This window comes from Lissotriton vulgaris, chromosome 9 (assembly GCF_964263255.1).
Source record: "Lissotriton vulgaris chromosome 9, aLisVul1.2, whole genome shotgun sequence".
Taxonomy (NCBI): Eukaryota; Metazoa; Chordata; class Amphibia; order Caudata; family Salamandridae; genus Lissotriton; species Lissotriton vulgaris.
This window is the reverse complement of record NC_141697.1, coordinates 371,382,582-371,408,088: the sequence shown is the minus strand read 5'-3', so window position 1 is coordinate 371,408,088 and position 25,507 is coordinate 371,382,582. Positions and strand designations below refer to the sequence as shown.

The following is a 25,507-nucleotide window of genomic DNA, read 5'->3' as shown; positions in this document are numbered from 1 at the left end:
AATTCCCAAGAGTGCCTGTTCTAAAGTGGTGGAATGCAGAATGTTCAGACATGTAATCTCCAACATGCAACATAAAAAGCTCCTTCAACTTGCAGTGCGCCAGTCCTCCATTCCTCACCCAATTTAGGTCAAAGCCTTCAATACAGCACAACTGTCTGGTTGCAAAAAGACTTCTTGTGGGCATTCTGTAAACCTCCATGGGAATGCATTCCGCCCATTGCTTACCATTGGCTTTGCGGTTTGTAACTCACATTGTCTGACTTTCTCTTTGCTGCGTTTATTTGTTTTAGGCAGTCGAGCTTGTCTTCTTCGCTCCCGTGTAGAAAACCTTGTTCACCACAGCTCCTTGTATTCTTCCACAAATCCTCGCTTTCTGCAAACAGGCCTTTAAATGTTGTTGTCACATTTGCTGTGCGTTCAGTGAGAGTGGTCAAATGTCCGGCTCTGTCGTCCGATGGAGCTTAGTATTTCCTTTTCTTTCTCTCACTTCCAAGTGAGAAGATTTATGTGACCATCTGGTCAGGAACTGGGAAAGATTTTTTTTTTCTAGCACCCAACAAAATGTAAATGTCTGTAAATGAACTGTGCAAATATTTCAGAAATTATCAGAATTACGAAAGCACAAATGAAAAAGATTTTTTTGCAATTCAGAAGTGTGGTGGAAACAAATATTTGAATACGATCTAAACAAATCTGTACACTAAGTGATGCCATTTCCACACATTATCGTTTGTGCGCTGTATAGTTTTATCAGTAAAACTGTAAGTGCAAATGTAATTGTCATGTCAATCGAAAGTGTGTTCTCTATGATGGTAGTGCGCTACCTCACCATGCATTCTCCACACTATGCCACTCCACACTATGCCCCTCCACTCTTGAGCCCCGCCACTCCACTCTACGATACCCTACTCCACCCTTCGCCATTCCGTGCCTCTTCACATTAGGCCACTCTACTCCACTCTGCAACATTCCACTCTACGACACTCCACTCTATGACACCCCATTGTATGATGCTTTACTCCACCTAACGTCCCACAACTCTACGCCTTGTGCTCTATGACATTCTGCTTTACTCTAACCTTTGCTACTCCACAACACTCTATGCCACTCCACCCTATGACACTCTACTCCACTCTACTCTACTCGGTGCCTTTGTATCCCACCCCACTCTACGCCACTCCACGACTCTACTCCACATCACTCCATGACACTCTATGCCACTCTACTTTACGCCACTCTACAACACTTTATTCCACTCCACACCCCACCACTCTTCACCTCTTAAATAGTTGCCCTTCTACTCTTTGCCCTTTTTCTCTTTACCCCTCTACTCTGTGCCCCTCTACTTTATGACACTCTATGCCTCTCCACTCTATGCTACTCCACTTCACTAACTTTTAGGCATGTTGAACAGAAGCTACTCTAGTGTACAACATGGCTAAATCGCAAGCTCTTGCATATGCAAGACGTGTTTGCTTTGCCAATGTTTGTTTCTTATGCTGTGGAATTGGAATGTAACAATTCCTGACGAATGTCTAAGTAGCCATGACTAGAACTCACATACAGTAGCAAAATGTGTAGCGGTAATCAGCCTTAGATTTAGGACAATTTTAGCAAGCCTCTTTAGACAACTACGGACATAGGAATTGAAAAATAAAGATGGGAGCTCTTTTTTCAACCTATTAATATGCATATCCTTCAATTGCATTCCTTTGTTCAAAATTTCCTGAGTAGTAAACTTCGTTATTAGTCCAAACAATTCAATCTTTTTTTGTTGTTGTTTGAATCTGTTTTTATTGATTCTTACATTCTTATGAAAGGCAACAGTTGCATGTAAAGCTGTTTTCTACAGTGAAAGGCAAGGTTGTTATACATGTGTAACCATCAATCACCAGTATGACATACAATTTGTTTTGTATCAAGTAGACAGCTTGTAACGTGCAGTTCTGTAGTAGGGGATCTCTGTGTATAGTCATAATCTTGTGAATAGTCCCGCCCATGTTACACACTTTGCAAAGTTTCACACCTAGAGAAACTACCCCTTCACAAAAATCCATTGTCATGATAGAGAGGAAGGGTTGGACAGACAAGCCCCATAGGCTGCCATTATGCGTTTGGAAAAGGGATACCGTGCCTTTAAGGAACTCTCCAGAGACCCTTGGTATCCCAGGATGCACAGCCAAAGGCCTTTTACTTTCAGTTCTTTTTTCCGGCTCCTGCTAGCAGGACCCTGGAGCATTGAGCTATACCTTTTTGGGTATATCTTCAATTTTTGGAGCTTTTCAAGTGATTTGAGTGTGTCACTGGACGTCTGGGGTCTTCCTCTTCCAGTTGCTGTCTTTTTTGACCAGTTTTGCCACCTCTATATTGTCGAAATTCCAGCTTTATTCGACAAGTGTCCTGAGTGTGGTAGGAAGAAGACTAAATCTGACCCCAGCAGAGTGTGCATACTCTATCTCTTTTCTACCCATGTCCCTGACTCCTGTGATATCTGTCACTCTTTCTCCAGGAGGACCCTGCGTGCCAGGGAGAAGATTAGTCTCCAAAGCCTGGTGCAGAGAAGACATCAAGAACCAGGAGGACTCCTGGGCATGGAGGGACTCTGTCATCATCCTCTGCCCATGCATCGGCCTCTGGGGGGCTCCCAGTCAAGAAAAGGCCCAGAAAAGCCACCGGTCCCGGTCGACGTCGAGGGCTTCGACGTCGAGAGGTGTGACTACCATCTATTCCCCATTGACCCAGGGCTCTGGCTCGAAGCGACGTCGGCGTCGAGGGGTAGGACGTCGAGACCTCGGACGAGGTGGACGTTTAGGACTTCACCGGCGTCGACACACCATCGACGTCGTGATGAGTCCCGAAGAGGCAGGCGCTCGCCATCGAGGCGACACCGCCGTCCACGCGAAGGTCGACGTCGAGGAGAGAAAGATCAACGTCAAGGCAAAGGCACTCGACGTTGGGGAGTTCGTTGACGTCAAGAAGATCGAGAAGAGAGACGTCAAAGAGGTTGATGTCGAGGAGGGACAAGTCGCTGTCGAAGAGGAAGTCAAGGCCCAGAACGGTGTCTAATGCCTCTGTGGTTAGCGTCTCCTCATCATCGGCGTGTCACCGGTCGCAGCGGCCCTCGACCTCAGAGAGATGTACCTCCAGACCATCCTCCCCGAGGCCTGCTCGTAAGAAGAGGAGAGCTCTTAGGTCACCTAACTGATTATTCCTGGACCTATTCGCCCTCAAGGCCCAGGACACCTCCTACTCTTCCGCAACTTCCTCCTTCACCGCCTCCTCCTCCTCCGCCTCCTCCTCCTCCACCTCCACCACCTCCTCCTCCTCCTCCACGACCGCCTCGGCCTCCACAACCGAAGCCTTTGGTTCCGGCTCAACCTCATCCGCTTCTGCAGCCTCCTGCACCAGTGGCTCCTGCAGGACCCAGAAAGCTAAGGTCAAGATCCAGTGGGAGGCATCGCTCTCGCAGTGAGAGTAGATTTTCGACAAGTTCACGTCATCGTCGGCGGAGGGAAAGGTCACGGTCCAGGGACACGGATTCGTCCAGTGATAGGAGATATTCTCCCACTTTGTCAGACTCTCCTTCTACGAGAGTGTCACCAGTGGATGACATTGTGACGTTCCAGGATGTGCTTCTGAGGAGGGTGGCGAAGTTGGGGATCACACTGACAGTGCCCACCCCTTCCACCTCTGTGATCTTTGAAACGTTGCAGCGCAGACACCTCTCTCGCCCTTTGCTGCCAGGACTGAAGGACCAGGCCATGGAGCTGTTTCTAACTCCGGCCTTGGTGAAGTCGGCGTCATCCCGGCTTCAAAAGAAGTACAGGCCCCCCGGATTCGGATCCAGCGTTCTTAAGATCAGATCCTGTCCCGGATTCCGTCATTGTGACAGCGGCCAAGAAGCAGCATTCTACTGCCCCTTCGTCTACGGTCCCTCCCGACAAGGAGAGCCGTCATATGGATTCGGCAGGGAGAAAAGTCTGCAGTACAGCTGCCATCTCTATGAAAGCTGCGAGCTCAATAGTGCTGTTGGGTCGGTCTGACCTGCAGCAATTCATTGAGCTCCTCCCGAGGGTCAGGAGAGAAGACTTCCAGGAGATCTTGAATGAGGGCATGATGGTCTCGAATCAGGTCATCAGTTCGGAGGCAGACGCCTCTCTCCTGGCTGTGAATGGTACTGCCATGGCATAAACTTGAGACGCCACTCCTGGTTGCGCCTTACCTCTCTTAAACCAGAGGTGCAACAGCTGATTGCTAACTTGCCCTTTTCGGGATCTACCCTCTTCAGGACTCATGTGGTCAAAGAGATGGCCCGCATGAAGGCGAAAGTGGAGATGCTGAAAGCTATAGGTTTGGAGAAATCAAAGGAGCAGCGGAAGTCCTTCCGCCCCTTCCAGAGGCGTTACTCTTCCCAGAGATTTCAGCGAGGGCAAGGTCGCCAAGCTGTGCAACAGCAGCAGCAACAATAGCAATACCAGCGACAACCCGTCCAGAAGCGTCAGAGGGGCAGAGGCGGCCTGCAGGCCTCCTCGGCGAATAAGGACCCGGCCGGGTCTAAGCCCTGAGGAGTTACTTCCCCCTCGTCCGTTACCCGCTCCGGTGGGGGAAGCATACAGAATTATTTGGCAGAGTGGAGAAAAATTACTCCGGACAAGTGTGTGCTGAATATTGTTTGAAATGGATACAGTCTTCGTTTTGTCAGCCCTCCTCCAGCTATTTCACCGCTTCGTTCGCAATACCAGCTGCGCGAACTTCAAGCGGAGGCCGATACCCTGTTAAGAACGAGTTCAGGCCCATTCTGGATTTGCGACAAGCAAACAAATGGATTCGCAGGGAGAAGTTTTGCATGTTGTCCTTGTGCCAGATTTATCCTCAGCTGCAACGAGGAGACTGGCTTTGCGCAATAGATCTTGCAGGATGCGTACTTCCATGTGCCATTGCACAGAAACAGTGCAATGCTCCCGCACTTGCTAGTCGGCACCAATCCCTATCAGTACACCGTACTACCGTTTGGTCTGAAGTCTGCACCCACATTTTTTTCCAAAATACATGGCAGTGGTGGCAGCGCACCTGAGAAAGAACAAGGTGTTTGTCTACCCGTACCTGGACTACTGGTTGATCAAAGCCTCCACCTTCCAGGAAGCGCAATTGTATTTCAACAGGATGGCCGTTCTGTTGAATCAGCTGGGTTTGCACATCAACATGTCCAAGTCCGTTCCGACTCCTGTTCAGTACCTGCAGTACTTGGGAGCCTCCATCAATACTCTCAGAGCAAGCGTGTCTCCTTCGGAGGAGCGACGCTTATCGATCCTTCGGAAGGCTCAGGCTCTCATCCGTTCCATCAACGACAGTGAGGACGGTGTCTTCTCTTCTGGGGTCGATGGCCTCTTGCATCTTCCTCACACCACATGCACGCCTCCACATGAGACCGCTGCAGGAATGTCTGGAGGATCAATGGGACCAGAAACGAGGGAGCTGGGACGACAGGATCCAACTGTCTCTACACGCTCAACAGTCCCTGAGATGTTGGTGTTCAGCAGAGAATCTCCTCAAGGGGGTTCCGTTCCACAAGGACATTCCCATACAGACTATTATGACGGATGCTTCTCTCCACGGCGGGGAGCGCATTCAGACCATCTACAGATTCAAGGAATGTGGTCCCAGGCAGAATCCACGTATCACATCAATTTTCTGGAACTCGGAGCTGTTCATTTGGCTCTGAAAACCTTTCATCCGTCCTTCCAGACGAACTCCTTGCTTGTGCAGACGGACAATACGACCACAATCTATTACCTCAACAAGCAGGGGGGGCTCGAGATCGGGCACACTGTCCCAGGAAGCGCAGGTGGTCTGGCACTGGCTGCTAGCCAGAGGACTGATAACGGCTACCAATCTACCAGGTGTGCAGAATGCTCAGGCGGACGAGCTCAGCAGGCTGGTCCAGGAAAACCACGAGTGGGTCCTAAACGACGAGGTGCTAGGAAACATCTTCGAAAGATGGGGCACTCCAGAAATAGATCTGTTCGTCACTGCCGAAAACAGAAAATGCTGAGACTTCGCCTCCAGGTTTAACCAACCAGGGACTCTGGGGAATGCGCTATGGATCAGCTGGTCGAACAGCTTTCTATACACTTTTCCACCCATTCCCCTGATTCCGGAAGTACTCATCAAGCTGTCTCAATCCAGAGCACGAAGGATCCTCATTGCTCCGGAGTGGCCTCGACAGTGGTGGTTCACGGCCCTGCTCCACCGGTCTCTCCAACCCCATCTGCGGCTTCGATGTCGTCCGGACATTCTCACGAAGTTCGTGGGGCAGATGGTGCACCCCTACCTCTCATCGTTGAGTTTGGCGGCATGGCTTCTGAGATAGTACAATATGGACACTTGAACTTGCCTGACACCTGCATTGAAATACTCAAGGAGGCTAAGAGACCTTCCACAAGGACTTCCTATGCCTATAAGTGGAAAAGGTTCTGCATCTGGTGCACATCCAAGAACACTGATCCTCCCTCCTGCAAGGAAGATGTAATTCTCCCATACCTCTTGCATTTAGCTCAATCTGGCCTTAATTTCCATTTGATTAAGGTCCACCTCGCAGCATTAACTGCGTATAGGAAATGCCCTTCACAAACATCCTTCTTCCAGATTCTTGTAATTAAAGATTATTATTATTTTTTTTAAATGTCTGTTTGTAATTTTATTGTGTATTTTTGAAAACAATAATCATACAACACAATATATCATCATTTGGTTCCACGGATATTATTCGGTTAGCGCACATATCTATGCAAGCATCAATACCATAGAGCATCATCATTACAATGAAAATCAATGTATACATTTGCAGAGGTTCCAGGGGATATTTCACCTTTCCACCATCACATTGTTATAGTCATGTAGACGTCACATGCAGTGCACCAACAGCTCGTGTCCAGCACCATAACAAGCCCCAAGCACGCTCCCCACTCCGTGTGCTGTCACATGCTCTACGGGCCCATGCTTCAGGCCCACATTCTACGGCATTTGAAGCTTGACTCCTGTTGAAGCCACCCACATCATACTATTGTATGGCTTGTCAGTCCGGTCCTTCCCATGAGATAGTAAATAACATGTCAATGGGGCCCAGATTTCATTGGGTCTGGACGAAACCGGCAACAGCTCTGCATAAACCGCAAGCTGATACTGGCTCTTTATCAGGTCTTCCAACCATTTCTTGAACTTGGGCGCCCGCCCTCTACTCCATCTGCAGGCCACTCTCTGTTTAGCCATTAAAAGTGCCATAGCAACAAATCTGCGGTGCTCCGCCCTAAGGGGCTTAACAAACCCCAGCAGTGCCATCAAAGGGTCAGGCTCCAACGGTGTATCAATCATTGCCTGCAGTGCAGCAAACACCCGGGTCCAGTAAGCACCTACAGTTGGGCATTCCCAGGCCAGATGAAGAAAGTCTGCCCCCTCAGTGTGGCATCTATCACATCTATCAGTTGGTCTGAGCCAATATCTGTACATCTTAGCCGGAGTGTAGTAGAGTCTATGCAAAAATTTATACTGTATGATCCGGAGTCTGCTACTCGCTGAGACCCTTTCTGTCTGTAGACAGCAGAACTCCCATTGGTCTTCCGTTAGGACTGTCCCCAACTCCTCTCCCCATCTTACACGTGCCCTCACGTCAGTGACCTTCCTCTGTGTGTGCACTGATGTGTATATCTGAGCCACTAGTTTCTTGGGAGTGACCTTGCCCAGCATGGACTGGAGGGTTTCTAACACCTGTGGCTCGTCCGGAAACTCCTGTGTAATTGAACGCACCCCATGTCGTAGTCTGATATATAAAAATGTGTCAATGGGCGTTTTCTGCGTCTCTGGGAACATATGGTCTATGGACCGAAATTTCTGCTCATGATACAAATCTCCCCACGTATTAATGATTGTCTTGCATTTGAAGACATGAAATATTGCTTCCTGTAGCAGAGACATATCAGGATGGTAAGTCAAGGGGAGCGACGGCAAATACAACATAGGCACCCCCAGCGTCCGGCTCAGGCGTTGCCATGCAGTGAACGTGCACGTAAGCAAGGTCAGCTGTCGCTCGCCAGCACTCACGCGTGAAAGCAGTGCACCATCCAACGGGACAGGTTGCGCCAGCCAATGTTCTGCCGCCACTTGCAGCATATATCTCGGCTGTTTAATCCAATGCCATGCAAAATGGGCCTGTGCTACTGTGATATGGAGCTCAAAGTCCGGTATACCAAACCCACCTTTAGAGTATGGTCGCGTCAACACTTCCCATTTCAATCTCGGCTGCTTACCCCCCCAAACCAGTTGCATCAGCTCTGTTTTAAGTGTTTTAAAAAAATGTGTCCCTGGGTGGTATGGTATATTCAGAAAAAGGTACAGAAACTGCGGGAGTATCACCATTTTGACCAGGAATGCGAGTCCTGCAATGGACAGCGGTAAAGCCACCCATCTGAAGATGCATTCCGCAACTCGGGTCATAGTCGTCCCATAGTTTAGCCGTAGTAGGTCTCCCCTGTCCCTAGTGACTACAACGCTCAGGTATTTTAGTTCTTCCTCACACAACTCCAGGGGATAGTCCATCGCAAATCTCTCATGGCACCAGTGAGCGGAAAAATACAGGACTTTTTCCAATTGATCTGTACTCCAGAGAGTACCCTGAAGACTATGAAATCACGCAATATCGGGTTTAGAATATGTTGCGGATCCCTGACATACAGAGTGATGTCATCCGCGTAAAGGGACACAAGTATTTGGCGTTGGAATCACTGAAGGGCCCGATCACGATGACATTGTCGCAATCTCGCCGCGAGTGGCTCAACTGCAATAGCAAATAGTAGAGGGGACAGCGGGCATCCCTGCCTCGTCACCCTCGTTATGTCAAACGCGCAGGACACGTGTCCATTAACTAAAACCCTAGCTACCGGCATAGTGTACAACAATTTAATCCATGATAGGAACAGAGGCGGAAACCCCATCCTCCTCATAACTGCAAAGATATAGCTCCATTCCACCGAATCAAATATCTTAATGGCGTCTAAAAAAATGGCTGCCATGGGAAGGTCGGGGGAAATAGTGTTAATAATAGCAAAGAGTGTACGCAAATTATGGGACGTGGACCTCCCGGGCACAGAGCCCGACTGGTCTGTCAAAATCAGGTTTTCCAGCAACAGGCTCAACCTCGTCGCAATAGGTTTAGCCAGGATTTTCGCTTCGCAATTAAGGAGCGATAATGGCCTGTATGAATCGCAGAGCTCTGGGGCCTTACCCGGCTTTAATCGTGAAAGTATGAGGGCTTCCCTTATAGTGGAAGGGAGGTGGCCAGTGTCCAGCGCGTCTTCGTATACCTCCCGAAGCATAGGCGCCATGATATCAATGTATGTTTTATAGAATTCAATGGGTATGCCATCCATGCCCGTGGCTTTACCAGACTGCATGCTCATTATAGCATCTCTCACCTCGGCCAGCGTAAACGGCTCGCATAAAAAGGCTCTCTGACCTTCGCTAAGCCAGCCAAACGCAATGTCCCCCAGAAAGTTATCCAAGTTGACCTCTCCCATCCCTGTAGTGGTGTAAAGTGTGCCGTAGTGCTCTAGGAACGCATTGAGTATGGCAGCTGTATCCCTACAACGCTCCCGTCTCGAGTCTTCCACCTCTGCGATGCACAGCGAACCCTGCGGACGGTGTATTTTGTGAGCCAGCATCTTCCCAGGCCTCTCCCCTCTCCATAGTTCCTGGCTGTCCAGTATTTCCCTATGAATCTCGCTTCCCTCTGGGCTTCTTCCTTGTACAACGTAAGCTTTTCTCGAAAGCAAGCCTGCGTATCGCCCGCGTCTTGACCAGCCATTGCAAGTTCCAGCCCCCTGAGGTCCTGCTCCAGCGTTCGGAGTGTAGCTTGTATATCTTTAAGCACTCCAGCACTCTTCGCTATACAGAACACCCTCATTGTTACTTTAAATGCCTCCCATACTATTTCCACATTTTGGACCGAGTCTTTATTTCTTTGAAAAAAGTCGCCAATCTCCTCCCGCAGTTCCTCCTGAAAGACTGAGTCTAGCAGCGCCGATGCACATAGTCTCCAAGGCTTACGTGGTGTGTTAAAATCAGCAGAGGAGAGGGCCATCAGCACCGGTGCATGATCAGAGTATGATCTAGCTAGGTGTCTGGCGTCAGCTATCACTGGGACCAATCGCCTAGTCACGAAAAAGAAATCCAGCCTAGACCAGGTCTGTGTATCCGCAGTGAAATGTGTGCCCTCCCGTGCATGTGGATGTCTATGTCTCTAAGCATCTGTGAGCCGATAACTACCTACGATTTCCTTCAGTACTACCTGCGCTTTCGTGTAGTGTTGTGGCGCAGGGTGGGATCGATCCATGGCAGGATTGTATGTGGCATTGAAATCCCCGCCCCAAATCACATGTGTGGACCCCAATTCAAAAATCCGTACCCAGAGCATGTCAAAAAATTCAGGTTCGTCCGTATTCGGACCATAACAACAGGCCAGGGTAACTGATTGGGACCCTATTCTCCCCCAAGCTATACAATCTCTGCCTTCCGCATCCGACGAGACCCCGGTCATATGAAAAGGAGCCTTCTTTTTAACCAAGATTGTGGTACCTCTGGCGTACGAAGAATATGAGGAGAAGATTCTATTCCCAGCTCATTTGTTGGCAAACCTGTTCGGAGTGATTCGTGAACAATGCGTCTCCTGTAGTAATGCAATGTGAACATTGTGCCTGTCTAAATAGGAAAGTATTTGCCGTTTCTTTCTAGGGTCACCGAGCCCTCTCACCTTCCATGATATAACATTCAATGTATTTAGCGTTGTCTCAGCCATAATCTGCTAGTGTGAGTATTGGACATAGCGACTGAAAGCAGCTATACTGCCACAATATCATCTTACACTCCCCCTCCCCTGCCTTATCATTGTGATGAAGCTCATATCGTTCCAATGGAACCCAGGTATTTTCTATAACAGACACCAGAAACTCTATCAAACTCAAACAGCAAACATCTCAGTCACCCCCGACCTACCCCCCTCCCACTGAAGCAACCCAATCTTGCCAGCACCAAACACCCTCCTTTCCTTCCCAACACCACGCCAAATGTCCCAAAGTCTCCAGCACCATGTGTGCTGCGTACTGCCCTAGGGATACACCCACTGGGGGACATCTCTAGAGGGCTACACATTGACTTTTCCCCCAGGACCCTCCTCAGGTGGCACTACTGGGTCCTGACCCAGGGGAAGAAGAGACTGAATCACAATCACATTAAACAGCTGGTACACTCCACATCGATCACCTTACGGATCTCAACCCCAGCAATCTATACTTTACTGTCTCTCTTCTGCTGCCGTCAAGTGCTGCTGCCGCAGTCATTGTCGCTCCTCCGCCGCTCTCTCAGGGGAGGGTTGCCGAGAAGTGCCAGGGCTACTACCTTCTCACCGTTGTCGCTTCACCAACCGAAGCAAGTCTTCCACCTGGCTAGGATTAGTGAAAAAGCGCTGTTTTCCTTGGTGTGTGATCCTTAATTTTGCAGGATAAAGTAATGCATAGTCTATTTGTGCGGCTCACAGTTTTTTCTTAACCTCTAGAAATATGCGTCGTTCGTCCTGAAGCATCGGCGTAAAGGCCGGATAAATTGAAAAATCAATGCCATCGTAGGTCATGCTGCGTTTTTGTCGTGCTACTCGAAGGGCCACATCCCTGTCTCAATAGTTTAGCAGTCTCGCTATTATCGTTCTCGGTGGGGTACCCGGCACCGGTCTCGTACCCAAGGATCTATGCGCGCGTTCAACTACAAATTGCGATGAAAACGCCTCAGCCCCTATTGATGTAATCAATAGCTTCTCCACGAACTCCTCCATTCTGCCTGTATTGGTGGATTCCGGAATGCCTATGACTCGTACGTTGTTCCGCCGGCTATGCGCCTCCAACTCCTCATTCTTAGCCGCTATTGTTCGTAGGATTTTATCCATGCGCGCAAGTTGAGTAGTGTGGCCTGAAGTAGTATCATCATTATCGGATATCCTTCTCTGTGCCTCCGTAATGCACTCCTCATGGGCATCCAACTTATGCGCTATAGCATCCATTCTAGAGGACATACGATCCACCTTATCCACAACTGTGGCGAATCCTTGTCTCATTTCCTGCAGCACAGTACTCCACTCCGAGTTCTGGGCCGCAGCTCCACCTTCCATAAGGCTGCCATCCTCCGCCTCCAGATCATCTCGCTTGGACGCCGCCGCTTTCTTAGCAGCGTCAAAATTGAGCTTAGGCTGCCGGGTATCGGACTTACCCATGTTGTAGCTCCTATACGTCGTGTTGCAGACCTATGGTCTTCTATGGGCAATCAGCACACTGACATGTGACAATTCTCAAAGGTGTAGGGTTTGCCACGCAGTCCGCTAGACCTCCTCCGGTTGCTTCCGTCCCGCACCAGTGTCCAGCCTTCAATCTGACCACCCCGTCAAGTGCTCAGCAATCCGCTCCGGTAACTGTCCATCAACCCGTGAGGACTGCGCCACTACTCCTCAAATGCCATAGCAGACCTCCAGTGTCTCTGTGGGTAACCACCAGTACCTTGTAGTGCTGCACCGACCCACAGTGCTCCTCAGCCGTGCCCCAGTGTGTCAGCACCGGGCTCCTCAATAATAGACCTCCAGCACAGCCCCCAAGGGGATGGGGGGGAGGGGGGATCCTCCGTGGGCCAACTCAGTGTCTGCGTGGGCAGCCCCTCAGTGTCTCATGCAGTGCTCCGATCTCCCCCACCACTACAGGAGCAGCAGTCCGACTCACATGTAGGGGTGAAGGCCTGCACTGCCCGGGATCTCTTGGGGACAAGCGCCAGCCCGTTCCAGCCGCTCTGCCTCAGATTGCCAATGTTCTGGCCAATGCACGTCTCAGGCCACACTAATGCTCCGTTGTGGGCCGCCGCCGCTCCAGCTCATTGCTGCTCTCAGGTCCGGAGCTCCTCGCGCCTATATGAGGCCCTCCCAGCTTTTCTTTACAACCAGAGGCAACCCCTAGCACCTCACTGGGCGGGCAGACTCTCGATATCACGGGGAGTCTCTGTCACTATAGTGCCGCTGCCGCCACTCAGCCGGCACAGTTGTAAGCGCCGCTGCCACCTTCAATCGTCGCGGCCTATGCACCGTTGGTCCGCCTCCGCCCTCGCGTAGATCTTCCAGCCGCCTCCAGCTTCCAACAGTCAGCAGGGCACACTCCGGCCGATATTTCCCCCTCTCACAGTTTGAATATGCAGCACCCGATCGGCATCAAATTCACACAGAGTCTGCTTCAATGTATGAGGTGCGATAATTGGGGGTTTTAAGCAGAATTATCACCAGCCGTAAGGATATATAAATCAGGCAGCAGGAGCCTCACATGAGCGCGGCAATACTGCCAGTGCCCCCTCTGGCGCCTCAATTAAAGATTTTTTGGAGGGATTGAAGAAAGTATTTCCCACTGTTTGGCATCCGTCGAGTTCATGGGAACTGAATGTGGTGCTGTCACGGTTGATGAAGGAGCCTTTTGAACCTATTCATAAGGCTTCTCTACAGCATTTATCCTGGAAGGCGGCCTTCCTTGTGGCTATAACATCGGCCCGCAGGGTGAGTGAGATTCAGGCTCTGTGTTGTCAAGAGCCCTATACAGTGTTTCATGCTTTCAAAGTTGTCATGAGGACTCACCCTAAGTTCCTTCCGAAAGTAATTTCTGATTTCCATGTTAATCAGACGATAACTTTACCTACGTCCTTCCTCTCCGGCGGAGAGGTCTCTTCATTCCCTGCATGTAAGAAGGGTGTTGAAATTCTACTTTGATAAGACCAGGGACATTCGTAGGTCAGACCAATTGTTTGTCAATTATGGTTCGGTCAGGACTGGTCTTGCCACCTCTAAACAGTCCATCTCTAGGTGGATTGTGTGCTGTATCCAGCTATGTTACCAAAAGGCTAACAAGACCTTAGGGGGTAAGCCTAAGGCTCATTCCACCAGGGGCAAAGCGGCTACAACAGCTTTGCTACATAATGTTCCCATTGCAGATATCTGTAGGGCTGCCACTTGGAAGTCAGTCTATACCTTTGCCAGACACTACTGCCTGGACTCTGATGCCAGGGTAGACGCTCAGGTTGGGCAGGCTTTGTTGAGAAATCTGTTTGCACAGTAGTGGTTTTGTTTGTTTCCTCCACCGCTAGTTTGGTTTGTTGGGATGGGCTTGCCATTCTATTTACAAGGTTATGACTATACACAGAGATCCCCTACTACAGAAGGAGTAGTTTCTTACCTGTAACTCCAGTTCTGTAGTAGGGGTATCTCTTTTATAGTCCTAAGCGCCCGCCCTCCTCCCCGGTGGATGAAACAATAATGTACTGAATGCTACAGGCCTGGCTTTAAACACCTTCAAAAAGAACTGAAAGTAAAAGGCCTTTGGCTGTGCATCCTGGGATACTCAGGGTCTCTGGAGAGTTCCTTAAAGGCATGGTATCCCTTTTCCAGACACATAATGGCAGCCTATGGGGCTTGTCTGTACAACCCTTCCTCTCTATCGTGACAAAGGATTTTTGTGAAGGGGTAGTTCCTCTAGGTGTGAAACTTTACAAAGTGTGTAAAATGTAATATTATTTGGATATCTTTTTCACTTCGAGATGAAGTGCTGGCCAATGCAGCCTTGTAGTTTTAAGCTGCATTATTTGTCTTTGATTTTCTCTTAAGTGTCTATGCAGGACCGCAGAAGAAAACTCAAGAGACTATATCGATTGCTCTGTGGTCCACGCACATGGGCGGGACTAATCACAAGATTATGACTATAACAGAGATACCCCTACTACAGAACTGGAGTTACGGGTAAGAAACTACTCCTTTCTTCTTTGAGAAAGGAAGGACAACATCTGCCCTCCGATCATCCTTACACACTTTGTAGAGTTACAGCGAAATACAATGGAATGTAGATGGGACATTAATGGCGTTTCGCAAAAGTCCTTCCAGTTCATTCAGTTTGGGCTCATGAACAAATGAGATAACAAATAACGAAAACAATAACACTGACCTGTCCATATGATCTTTTCTCCTTTTCCCCGCACATGTCTACATCATAATTTCTAATTAATCCAGCACTTGTCTTCTCCCGTCGGTGGTGTCCACGCCTGCGCAGGCACTTAATTGGCTCGTATGTGTTCATGCAGTATCGCGGCGCACCCCCTAGTGGTGTGTGTGGCTCATGCTGCTGGTTTGCCTTCCTCGCGATCGGGCTGTCCCTCAGATCCCCCCTTCTCAACTTGCTGCAGCACGCCTAGGACGGTATCCCAGCAGACTGCTATGGGGTCTTTACGCAGCCCCAATGTTTCTTCACGGTTGATGGCGATGATTTCTGCTTTGGCCCATGCTAACAGTGAATGCCGCCGAGCTCATGCATGCGGTGGGTCCTCTGCTTTCCACCGCTTAGTTAGAAGCCGCTTGGCAACCACTATCCCCAAATCTAGGAACCTGGATACCAGGGGCGGTGGGTGACATTTCAAAGTGGTGGGGCGCAAAGTGATTTGCATCCAGCACCGTAGCGTGCGAGCGCAGCAAGCCAGCCCGAACCCCAAAAGGGGGGTTTGTGGGGATAACCCCCCCAAGAAATTTTTGGAAAAAAAGAAGAAAAATCGTGCATTTTCAAGCAAATTTGAGAAAGCAGGAAGGTTAATAAAGCAATTGTGAAAGTGCAGTTATTACATTAATAGATGGCATAACATAGGTAGCTGCTTATTCAGTATAACCACAGAGCTTCATACATTTCGTCCTATTACGCTCAGGTGCTGAATTCAGACTATAAGACTTTCATGAAAATCTCAGCTCTAAGAGTAGAAGAAGTTGCACGCAGTTGGGAAACAGCCTTCACAAAGCTTTGGGAAAATGAGAGGCAATTACTTTAAAGAAAACTGAAAGCAATGCATCAAGTAGTAACTTAAAGCAATGCATCCAGCGAAACAGTGCATGCAGTCAACCATACAAAAGTAAACTACAGCAAGTGTGAACCTGTGAACCTTCACTTTGAAAGCAGGGTGCTAGTCAACAGGCCCGTCTTGGCAAAATGAGAGGCAATTACTTTAAAGCAAACTGAAAGCAATGCATCAAGTAGTAACTTAAAGCAATGCATCCAGCGAAACAGTGCATGCAGTCAACCATACAAAAGTAAACTAAAGCAAGTGTGAACCTGTGAGCCTTCACTTTGAAAGCAGGGTGCTAGTCAACAGGCCCGTCACATACATTTAAACTGAAGAAGAGTACACCTCAGCATGCAGGCACCAACATAAAAGCACCAAGCAAGTCAACAGTTTAATGAAAGAAAAATGAAAGCAATACATCCAGCAAACTAGACAGTGACTCAAAAGTAAACTGAAGCAAGTGCACACTGAAAGGAATGCACAGTCATAAGTCAGACATTCACATAAAAGCAACTTACCAAGACACCCAATCAATTACATGGGAAAAAACTTTAGCCAATGCACCCAGAAAACCAGACCAGCACACCAAAGCATCCCACCCCTGATAGGATGGCAGCTGTGCTCTTAGTGTCACCCCTCAGTTTTTTGGCAGGGTTGAGAACCCCCCAGTTTTATGCCCTGTGCGCCTGAAGGGGAGACAGGCAAAAGGGGTCATAATGGGACATCTGGCACAGCCACTTTGTAATCGAGGTCACCGACCCAGCTCAAGACTGAGTTACAGGCTGATCTTAAATCTTTAAACAACCACAAGGGTAACCAGCTAGTTGGTTCTTGAGCCAAAAGAGTCCTCAGCTCACTCTTTACATCGCGCCTGAGATGACATGACAATGTCCATTAATCCGGAGCAACTGTGGGGACTGGTCTGGGTCCGACTTGGTACGAGCAGGATACAAAAAGTAACGGGTAGGTGGTAACCCACTTCAAGTGAAGGAGCTGTAAGGAACCTAAGCGCACTGGTGTTGATACCACTAACAAGGCAGCTCTGGCTTTCTCAGGGTGGGTATCAGCTGTGTGATGAAACCAGCATGTGAAACAGTTACCTCAAACAAACTAAAACCAATGCACTCATCAAGACAAGGAGTTACATGAAATCAAATAGAAAACCACCATCAAGCCAGGTAGTCACCTAAAGGCAAATTGAAGTGACTGCACACTATGGGAAGTGCACTTCACCAGCCAGCCTATTACACTAAAGGAAAATAAAAGCAATGCTCCCAGTCTGCTAATTAACTTCCGCAACCCATGGATGGGTGGGGTTGGGAATGGGCGTAAAGTGCCTTTTACTTCAACTATATCACTTCTGTAAATACAACACAATTTCCAGTAAAACCAATAGCATTAACATCACAACAATATGGAGAGGAAAACAGAGGATCAGTAACAGTAAACACATTGACTGATCAGGCAATGTGCCTTTACGGGCAGGGAATGAACCCTTGGTAATGTAATGTGTACTCTGTTTTCATGCTGGTTTCATACCTTTTCTGCTAGATACAGGAATCGGAGACTGGCTGATTGTATAGCAGTCGTGAACATGTAAATGACTCTACCATAACTCCACTGGATGGAAAACATGCTGATTTCTTAAATTGCTAGTCCCTCGCTGTTGATTGCTAGACTAGTGTGTTACATCTTCTAATTTGTGTGTATGCATAGCCATGGACCAGAAAGGGATGACAGTTTGGAGCAATATGCACTTCAGTAAGAAGTTGAATATGAACAATATGAAAGTTATGTCAAGTATATCCTAAAAAACCATTGCAGAATGGATCTGTGAAGGTGTCTCTAAATTCCCCTTTATGTATCCCTTGTCTTTTGACAATTAGATATGCCTTGTCAATCGCTGCATCATTCATGCATCCAAAAGCATGTGGATATCTAAATTCAAAGGTGAATTGCCAAAATTAAATAATAGGACACTTGCTGTCATAGCCATCATCTTTTGCCCAATCTCCATTGCTCCATCCTCAGCAAGACCAATATGTCACTAATCAATTATGTAGGAATCACAACCTGTAGTAAATACAACATCTAACATGACAAAATTGATATAAATGATAAACCTGGCCGGTCTGCATGCCACATTGAAAGGTATGCTGTCATCAAGTCACTTCATAAATCAAAGGCAGATACTGCCCTTAATATGCATCCCTGGGTATTCAAGAAACCTGCAATACAGCAGTGCCTGTAGTGAGGGAAATGTTTGTGTTTCATCACTATTCTGAGCATACACAGATCTAGACCCAGCCAGAAAGCTGTGCTCATTTCATTTTTGAAACCCACTAGATACATAGAGTATGTGGTGGGCTGACTAAAGTATGCTGCAAGAAGAGGCAAATTATGCTGTGTGATGCAGCATAGTTTGTGATAGTATCTGTTTCATTTTGTTTGCTCATTGGTTTCACCTCATTAGCACTACCTTAACATCCGCATGTGACAATAAACAACAAGCATTGCCATAGCCAATAGGTCTTGCTCTTTGGGACCTTATAAGAGTTCAGCCAGAGCTATCGCCTTATATTGAGTGGAGAGTGGCTCTTGGGAGGAATTCATGTCACCATGAGCTTCTATCGCCCCATAAGACCTTGCGCTCAGCCTCAAGTGCACTCTATCGGCTGCAGAAAACTGAAGCGCACTCCAGTGCCAAAGAGAGTGTATCTGGGGCCCGATGCACGAGACATTGATTTATACAAAGACGTACAGAGCGACCTACTGGAGCGGATGTCAAACACATTTTAAAAATTACTATAACACGTTTAAACTTATACATGCATAAAACAGAGTTTGTACTATTATGCAAAGATAGACTCGCTTGCGTACACCCCACATCTATTTTGTGCACCGAAAATGCAATTTTCAAATAAATATCAACATCCAAGAGTTTGCATGGATGTAACTTGAAACAATAAATACTCTCGATTGAAACGTGAAACCTAACCGTCTTTAAAAACTAACAAGATTCTTTAGTATAAGTCAAATAGAGCTTCGCCATTTAAAGGGCTGGGTTTTCAAGACGACCTAGAGTGAGGTCAGTGTGTGGGCCAGTTTTGTGGCTGTGTGTGGGCTGGGATTGTAAACCTCTTGAAATCAGGACTAGAAGGCAGTAATAGGTAGTAGTGTGCAGCTGTGGTTGCTGTTATCTCGTGGCATGATTGGATAGACCAGTCACACTTTGAGGCTTGAAGGGCAGGGATGTGTCAATGTAATTATCCTTTTGGTAGAGAAGGACTTGACTGTCACATTTCTTGAATATTATCACCCACATTGCCTGCAACAATCACAAAAACATGTGGTTCCCCACCCCCCACCCAGACATTATGCCTTAAACAGTCGAAAGGTGCTCGTATTGAAAATGTGGGCCACATTTTTTTTTTACCACCAATTCATAAATATGGGCCACTTTATTTTGTTGCCCAGGCCTATTTTCTACCCCCCTAAGACCCTGCTGCCCAGACGCAACCATTACACATTAAAACATATCCCGCAAAAAGGCCAAAGTCGACAGAAGGAAATAACCCCATTTAATCCCAAAAAGCAAAAGCAGGAGCGAAATGAAAGGGAGCCCTGAAGGACTGACAGACGAGGCTTTGGCAGAAGAAGGACGGCGGCAAGCTAATATGAATGAGCACATGATTGCGGAGGGCAGGTCATTCCACAAGCAGCTTTACTAAGGGAGAAAAATTGACAGCTTGTACCGGAGCAAGAAATGAAGACAAAGTCTGCCACATTCCCCATGCAGTCTAATAATCCCTCAAACGGAAAGGGTGACAAAGGAGACGGCTCGGATTATAGACCTCGTTTATCAACAGTGGCATAGCTTTGCTTACATTATTTAATGTAAGCAGACCCAGGAAACATAACAATATCTTCTTTCACAGCACAGGCATCAAGCTGTGAGACAAGAAATAAAATGCCTACTTCGATTGCCTGAGAAAGGAAAAAAGAGGCAGACAGTATTTTCACAAGAAGCTGGTTAGTCCTTGCAGCCCTCCTAAGGAGGCCACTGTGCAAGAAATTCTGCAGCAGGGAGGAATTAGTCAGCACCGCGTCTGCTGCTTTTCCCAATGTATTAGCTACGTAAGGGATTTTTAACCGCTTGTGCCTCAGTGCCTGACGCTTTCTTATATATGCATTGATCTTGCTCTCAAATACAAATTATGCTTACTGAGCAAGTCTGCCATTTTTTTAAAATCCTTAAATACGCCAAGCTACATGTGACTATTTGCTCACTACGCTACACAGACAGTCAAGAATACCAGTGATGGCTCTGCTGCCAATGTACAGCACATCTGTTCTTGAATGAGCTTAAAGATATAAACAAAAAAATACACGAGGCACCAAACCCGTGAGCCACAAGCACAGACATGTAGCATCAGAAGCTTAGCATGTTCATTTAGGGCCGGGGTTCTTATTTTACATAACTCTATGCTTCTGGCTTTTATGTGAAGTGCCTCCCCCCACAGACCGAGATGATAAAAGCGCAGTGAAACCCAAACACTTCCTAGTTCCATACACAGGCAGGCCATGATTATGAGTGTCTGCTCTTCATTCATATGGAGATTGGGGAATTGTTTTTTCTACATTTCTGGCACTAGCCCTAGCTTTTGCGCACTACCAGCGATCAGGCAGCACACCAGTTTACCGCACTTTGGATTTGGAAATAGATATATATTTGTTAATAGGGGGGGGTGTGTTGCCAACTAAAATGGCCGATTTGACATACCCTGCATGCCGTAACTCCCAATAAGTAGGGCATGACACAACCTTAGAATTTTTATTTTGAAAGCCATTGCAACGAGGTTTTTACCCAGTGTTCGTAAACAAAGCTTACAGCATCCAGAACATTAGGCTGATATTCTATTACTATTTTAGGGAGCCGAGGACAAACTTCTGTCAAAAGGTGGACAACAAGCACCTCACTTTTAAAGCGCGATCTCGGCCTGAAGGCATCAGAGCGCTTTACATGAGCTCCAGTCGCACACATTCATTTTATGAGGCACAGATTAATTGATTTGCCCAGAATCTCGGGCGTCTCTGCTGAGTCTCGAACCCGGTTCAGCAGCTTCGAGGCCGACCGCTGTCGCTGGATGTCGTGCTCAGCCCCTCTCTCTTCGCGAGCAACGGCCGCCCACGCCATTACATGCCCTCCCGGCCCGCCTCCCTCCCGCTCCGCACTCACCTGAGGCCCGGAGAGAGAGTGTCGGTACTGCGCTTCTTCTGCTCCTGCCTCCTGGCCCTGCCGCTCGCAGCGCTTCCTCCTCAGCCGCTGCTCCTCCTCCTCCTCCGGGGGCAGCGCGGACAGTGCAGCCCGACCCAGAGGCCTCTAATAGGCACCCGACAGCGAGGGGAGCACAACGAGTAGTTCGCAGCATGAGCATCCCGCCTAAGCCCGGGCCCTGGAGCACCTCAGTGGGCACCTACAACACTACAGCACCCCCGTTACCATTATACCAACGTTGACCGCGATCACAAAGCATGCCATCTACCAAACCCGGGACTCGTATTTCGGCGCGGTGGAGGACCAGCCAATCCTGGCGCGACATAAGCGCCAGGATTGGCTAGGGGGTCAAAGAGACACTCGCCCTGACGCTTCTCAACGGCGGGGCCCAGCCAGCGACACACCCCCTGGCTCCTTCGGTACCTTGACGGCTAGCGCGCATGCGCGGGAAAGTTTCCGACTTTATTGCGCAGCAGAGTCAGTCGACTCAGACACTCTTACGTTGTTGTAACCTAAACCCAGCCCGGGCAGCCCCACCCCCTGCGCACTCCCTATTCCATCGGGACTGTCCCTGTCGGAACCCCCGATGGAAGCGCTGCATTTAGGTGCTCTGTGCTCTCTCTGCTTTAGCCGCAGGTGCGTCCACCAGGGTTAGTGGGGCTACGCCCCTACGCCCCAATGGACGCACCGCTGCTGCTGGATACTACCTTGGTGCCAGAGGTCCTCTTAAAGTGGTGTTGTAGATATACTGTCCATTGAGTAATTTGTGGCCTGTGCATGTGTGTAGCAGTCTACCTACTGTGCACCAGCATGTACTTATTCGAAGACAGCTCCATAGCATGTGTATCGGTTCAGCACACCTCGGACACGTTGCATCAATGCGGTTAAAGTAGCGATTGATCATGGCGGGTGTAAGATAGGCCCTTTGGATAATGTACAACTGTATTTGCCTGAACCTTATATTTCTAGGTATGCGTACAGGGCTCTTAAGTATCCGTGTCAACTCTTTACCTGCTAGATGTCCTAACAATTCAATATTGTAACAAAAACAAAAGCAGCATGCTAAATGTTCACAAAATGCATATCTTATTTATTTCTTCATAAGAGAATATGTGTCTTAGTGGCAGTGGGCTCACTAGCCCTATCACAATCTTAACCAACTCTATTTTTGATATTTACTGAGAATGCTCCTGAGACCAATTTACTCATCAGTTTTTAACAATTCTTTTTATGAACTGACAGTTTTGGGGGAGAAGTAATGTTGGGCTTTAAGATGGTAGCATTTGGTTGGAGTCCTGGTGGAACTCCGTATTTTCAGCCGTCTCTGAATGATGTTAGTATGAGGTTTGACTGAAAATAGTAGGTTGAGACTGGCAGCAGTAGCAGCACTCCTGCAGGGTTCTATTAAATGAGGGCACGTGCTATGGCTTATTGAGGCTTGCCCTGGTGAAGACAGCACTGGGAAAATTTGAGCCTTGGGAGTTTTGCACAATATAACTGCTGGGTATCAGATTATTGGAAAACCTACATGGTGATATTGGTACTCAGCACTCTTGCTCTTCCTCCCATACTTTCCAAAATGGCACTTAGATGTTGGTGACCTAAGATTTGTGTGTGTTATGGGAGCTGTTGGGTGAATAAAGATACATAAGTTAGGTGCACTTTCAAAGTATGAAGCTGTGACATTTATTTTATTTTTATTTTTTTAAAAGAGCAGCTTCTGACTATGTCTGTTGCAAAAAGTTGGTTTCTGAACAAGTTATGAGAAGAGAAAGGGAGAAGCAGGAGTACCTGAATCACAAAAAATATACTATTTTTTTCCTGTATTTTGAGGTTAGAGTCAAACTGCAAATCTAGGATGAGTATCATGAGCAATCCTGATGTAGTATTTTAAGACGTGTGGAAGATTGTAATATAATTGTACGGATTGTCTATTCTAGATTTCTTCAAAAATTGCCTCTCCTGCATTTTTAAAAGCTATGGTGAAGCGTGTATTATTAGCAAATTAGATGAGAACATACATTGCTATGAAGAAAAGTATCCAAATGTCAGCTACCAACTTTCTCACATTTCACCATGACATTAAACAGTAGAGCAAGCATTATGATTTGAAGATTGCTTATGCAGTCAGCATAACCTGTATCTGTCAAAAAACTGCTGTGCCATATAACGGCTCATATATATGTATCTATTAGTTTTTTTAAATTCGGTTTTGGTATAGCATGGACCCTATACTCATTGCCAAGTTCCTATTATTTAGAGCTTAAAATGCAAAAGAAATATAACAATATAAAGTTTTGATTTCTTTGTCATTTTCCTTTTTGATTTGCCTGTTTTCACTCCTTTCCTACACTTTTTCATGCTCACAACAAAGTTCTGAATCTTTGAATTTGAAGATTGTCGAGAAGAATGAATGTGAATGGCTCGGAGGCCAGACTTTCATTAGCATATCAGTCTGGATCGGGAACATTGCAGTCACCCTTGTATCCCTCCTATTTTGTCTCAATGGGCTTCCTTGTTGCAATGTACACATTTGTTAGCTGTGGCACATAGACAAGATGGTGACTTCTGGGAAGCCATTTCGTTTCTACAGTCAGTTTTCTGCAAGAGTGGACTAATTGGTGTTATTGATTGTAGTTCTGATGTTTTAGTGTGACATGCTTATATCCTGTGAAAAAATGTAGTGTTAAACATATTTTTGTTTTTTGCAGTTTGATATAGATGGGCATATCGATTCTTTCCATCTGTTCCTCTCACCAAGGCAGGTACACCTTCTGTTGGAGATGTTGGCAGCCATTGCTGGACCAGGTAGGTTGAAAAGTTTTATCATGCATGTTATTACAGGAGAATGTCACTTCAAGAAATGTTCTTGCACATTTAGAGCACCTATCTTTTAAGTTTGATTATGGTTGAAATCGTAAACACTTCCTATCTATTACAGGCAAAAGTCCCAAAAATTAGATAAGCAGTTAACCAATAGACTCAAAGTCACAGCAGTTAGGATATAACAGATATGCAATCAATAACGTCTTTCAAAAATAACACAGCTCTTAAAATAATTCACTCCACTTCGCGCCCCTGTCGAGGGTGAACAAGCTCACAAGCCCTTCATTACGGGCATATACGGCATCATACAGCACTGCCTATTGTCCAGTGGGCTCCCCGCCTCACCAGACACTCAAGATGGCGGTCTGCCCCTCCGGTCAGCCCAATGCTTGAAGCACAATCACTTCAATAGGCTCCCCCACACCTTGTCCTGCGCTGTAATGAAGTTCCCGGATCTCTGCGGTGCTCTTTCTCATGCGGCATCCATGTCCTGCACCCCTACCGTTACTTCAGCTGCCGCGATCCGCGGCGGGACCAAACTCCTTCGTTCTGTGTCTGCCGTGACGGGCTCCAGTCCTCCAGAGCTCCCCCACCGCTATCGCAGCAGCATCGTTGGCAGCAGCTCCGATGATCGAGTCCCGCCGAGTACTGCTGTCCCCTCTTCGTTTCCCGAGGCTGCCTCTCAGCGCCTCCACTGAGCCTGCATCCTCACCAGTGGCGCCATCTTGAGCACTCCGCGGTCAATCGGGCTGCTTCGTCCGTTCCCCAGCTAGTGGGCCTCAAATCTCTTTGTTGATGTTGCGGAAGCCCCCAGCGGCATGCTAACGCCGCTTCAATCGCTTGGGGGCTCGTTTCAAGGTCCCAATACAGGATAATTTCCGGGTTCGGCGAGGAGCTCCAAGCTCACATGTCTTCCCTCATCTGCTCCGTGGCCACGTACCCTTGGCACACAGGGATGTGTGCCATGTCTACTCTTCAGTTTGGTCTGCACCAAAACAAGCAGCTTGCCATGGCAGTGTGGGGGTGTTAGGGTGAGCGCCTCTTAGGCTGCCACACCACATGCTGCAGCCCTCAGAGGCCTTCTATAGTCACAATGAAGTAATTCGGGGTTCCCAAGGCCTACACACTCCAAAGATAACCCACTTACACTCAAGAACTGTTGGCACGGAAGCTGTAAAAGGCAAAGAACAAGTTTATTAAGACCCCATGGGGTGGTGGTACACTCAAACAGCACCCTTCGGTAATGCAAGAGGTATCACACCGAACACCGGTGCGACCCCGTTTATATACAGTTTTGGGACAATAAAAGATAGGCGGCACAAGTTAAGACACATTTGAGGACATATATGGTCATGTTTTGGAATACTGCCAGCTCATTGGAGGGGGCACAACTCCGCTGGTCAGTTTGGTGCACATTCCAGAAGGTTTACGGGTCAGTGGGTACTGCGCATGTGCGACTTGACCAGT

The 25,507-nt window shown here is 47.8% G+C and overlaps 1 protein-coding gene across 2 annotated transcripts in view; it reads left to right on the top strand.

The window, feature by feature from the left end:
• The window catches only part of ATG2B (autophagy related 2B), a 1,072,129-nt gene that overhangs the window by 171,734 nt on the left and 874,888 nt on the right, over positions 1–25,507 (top strand). For both annotated transcript variants that reach the window (XM_086937744.1, XM_086937743.1), the window contains exon 7: positions 23,926–24,022. In XM_086937744.1, the coding sequence (XP_086793870.1) occupies positions 23,926–24,022 (97 nt within the window). The remainder of the gene's footprint in view (positions 1–23,925; positions 24,023–25,507) is intronic.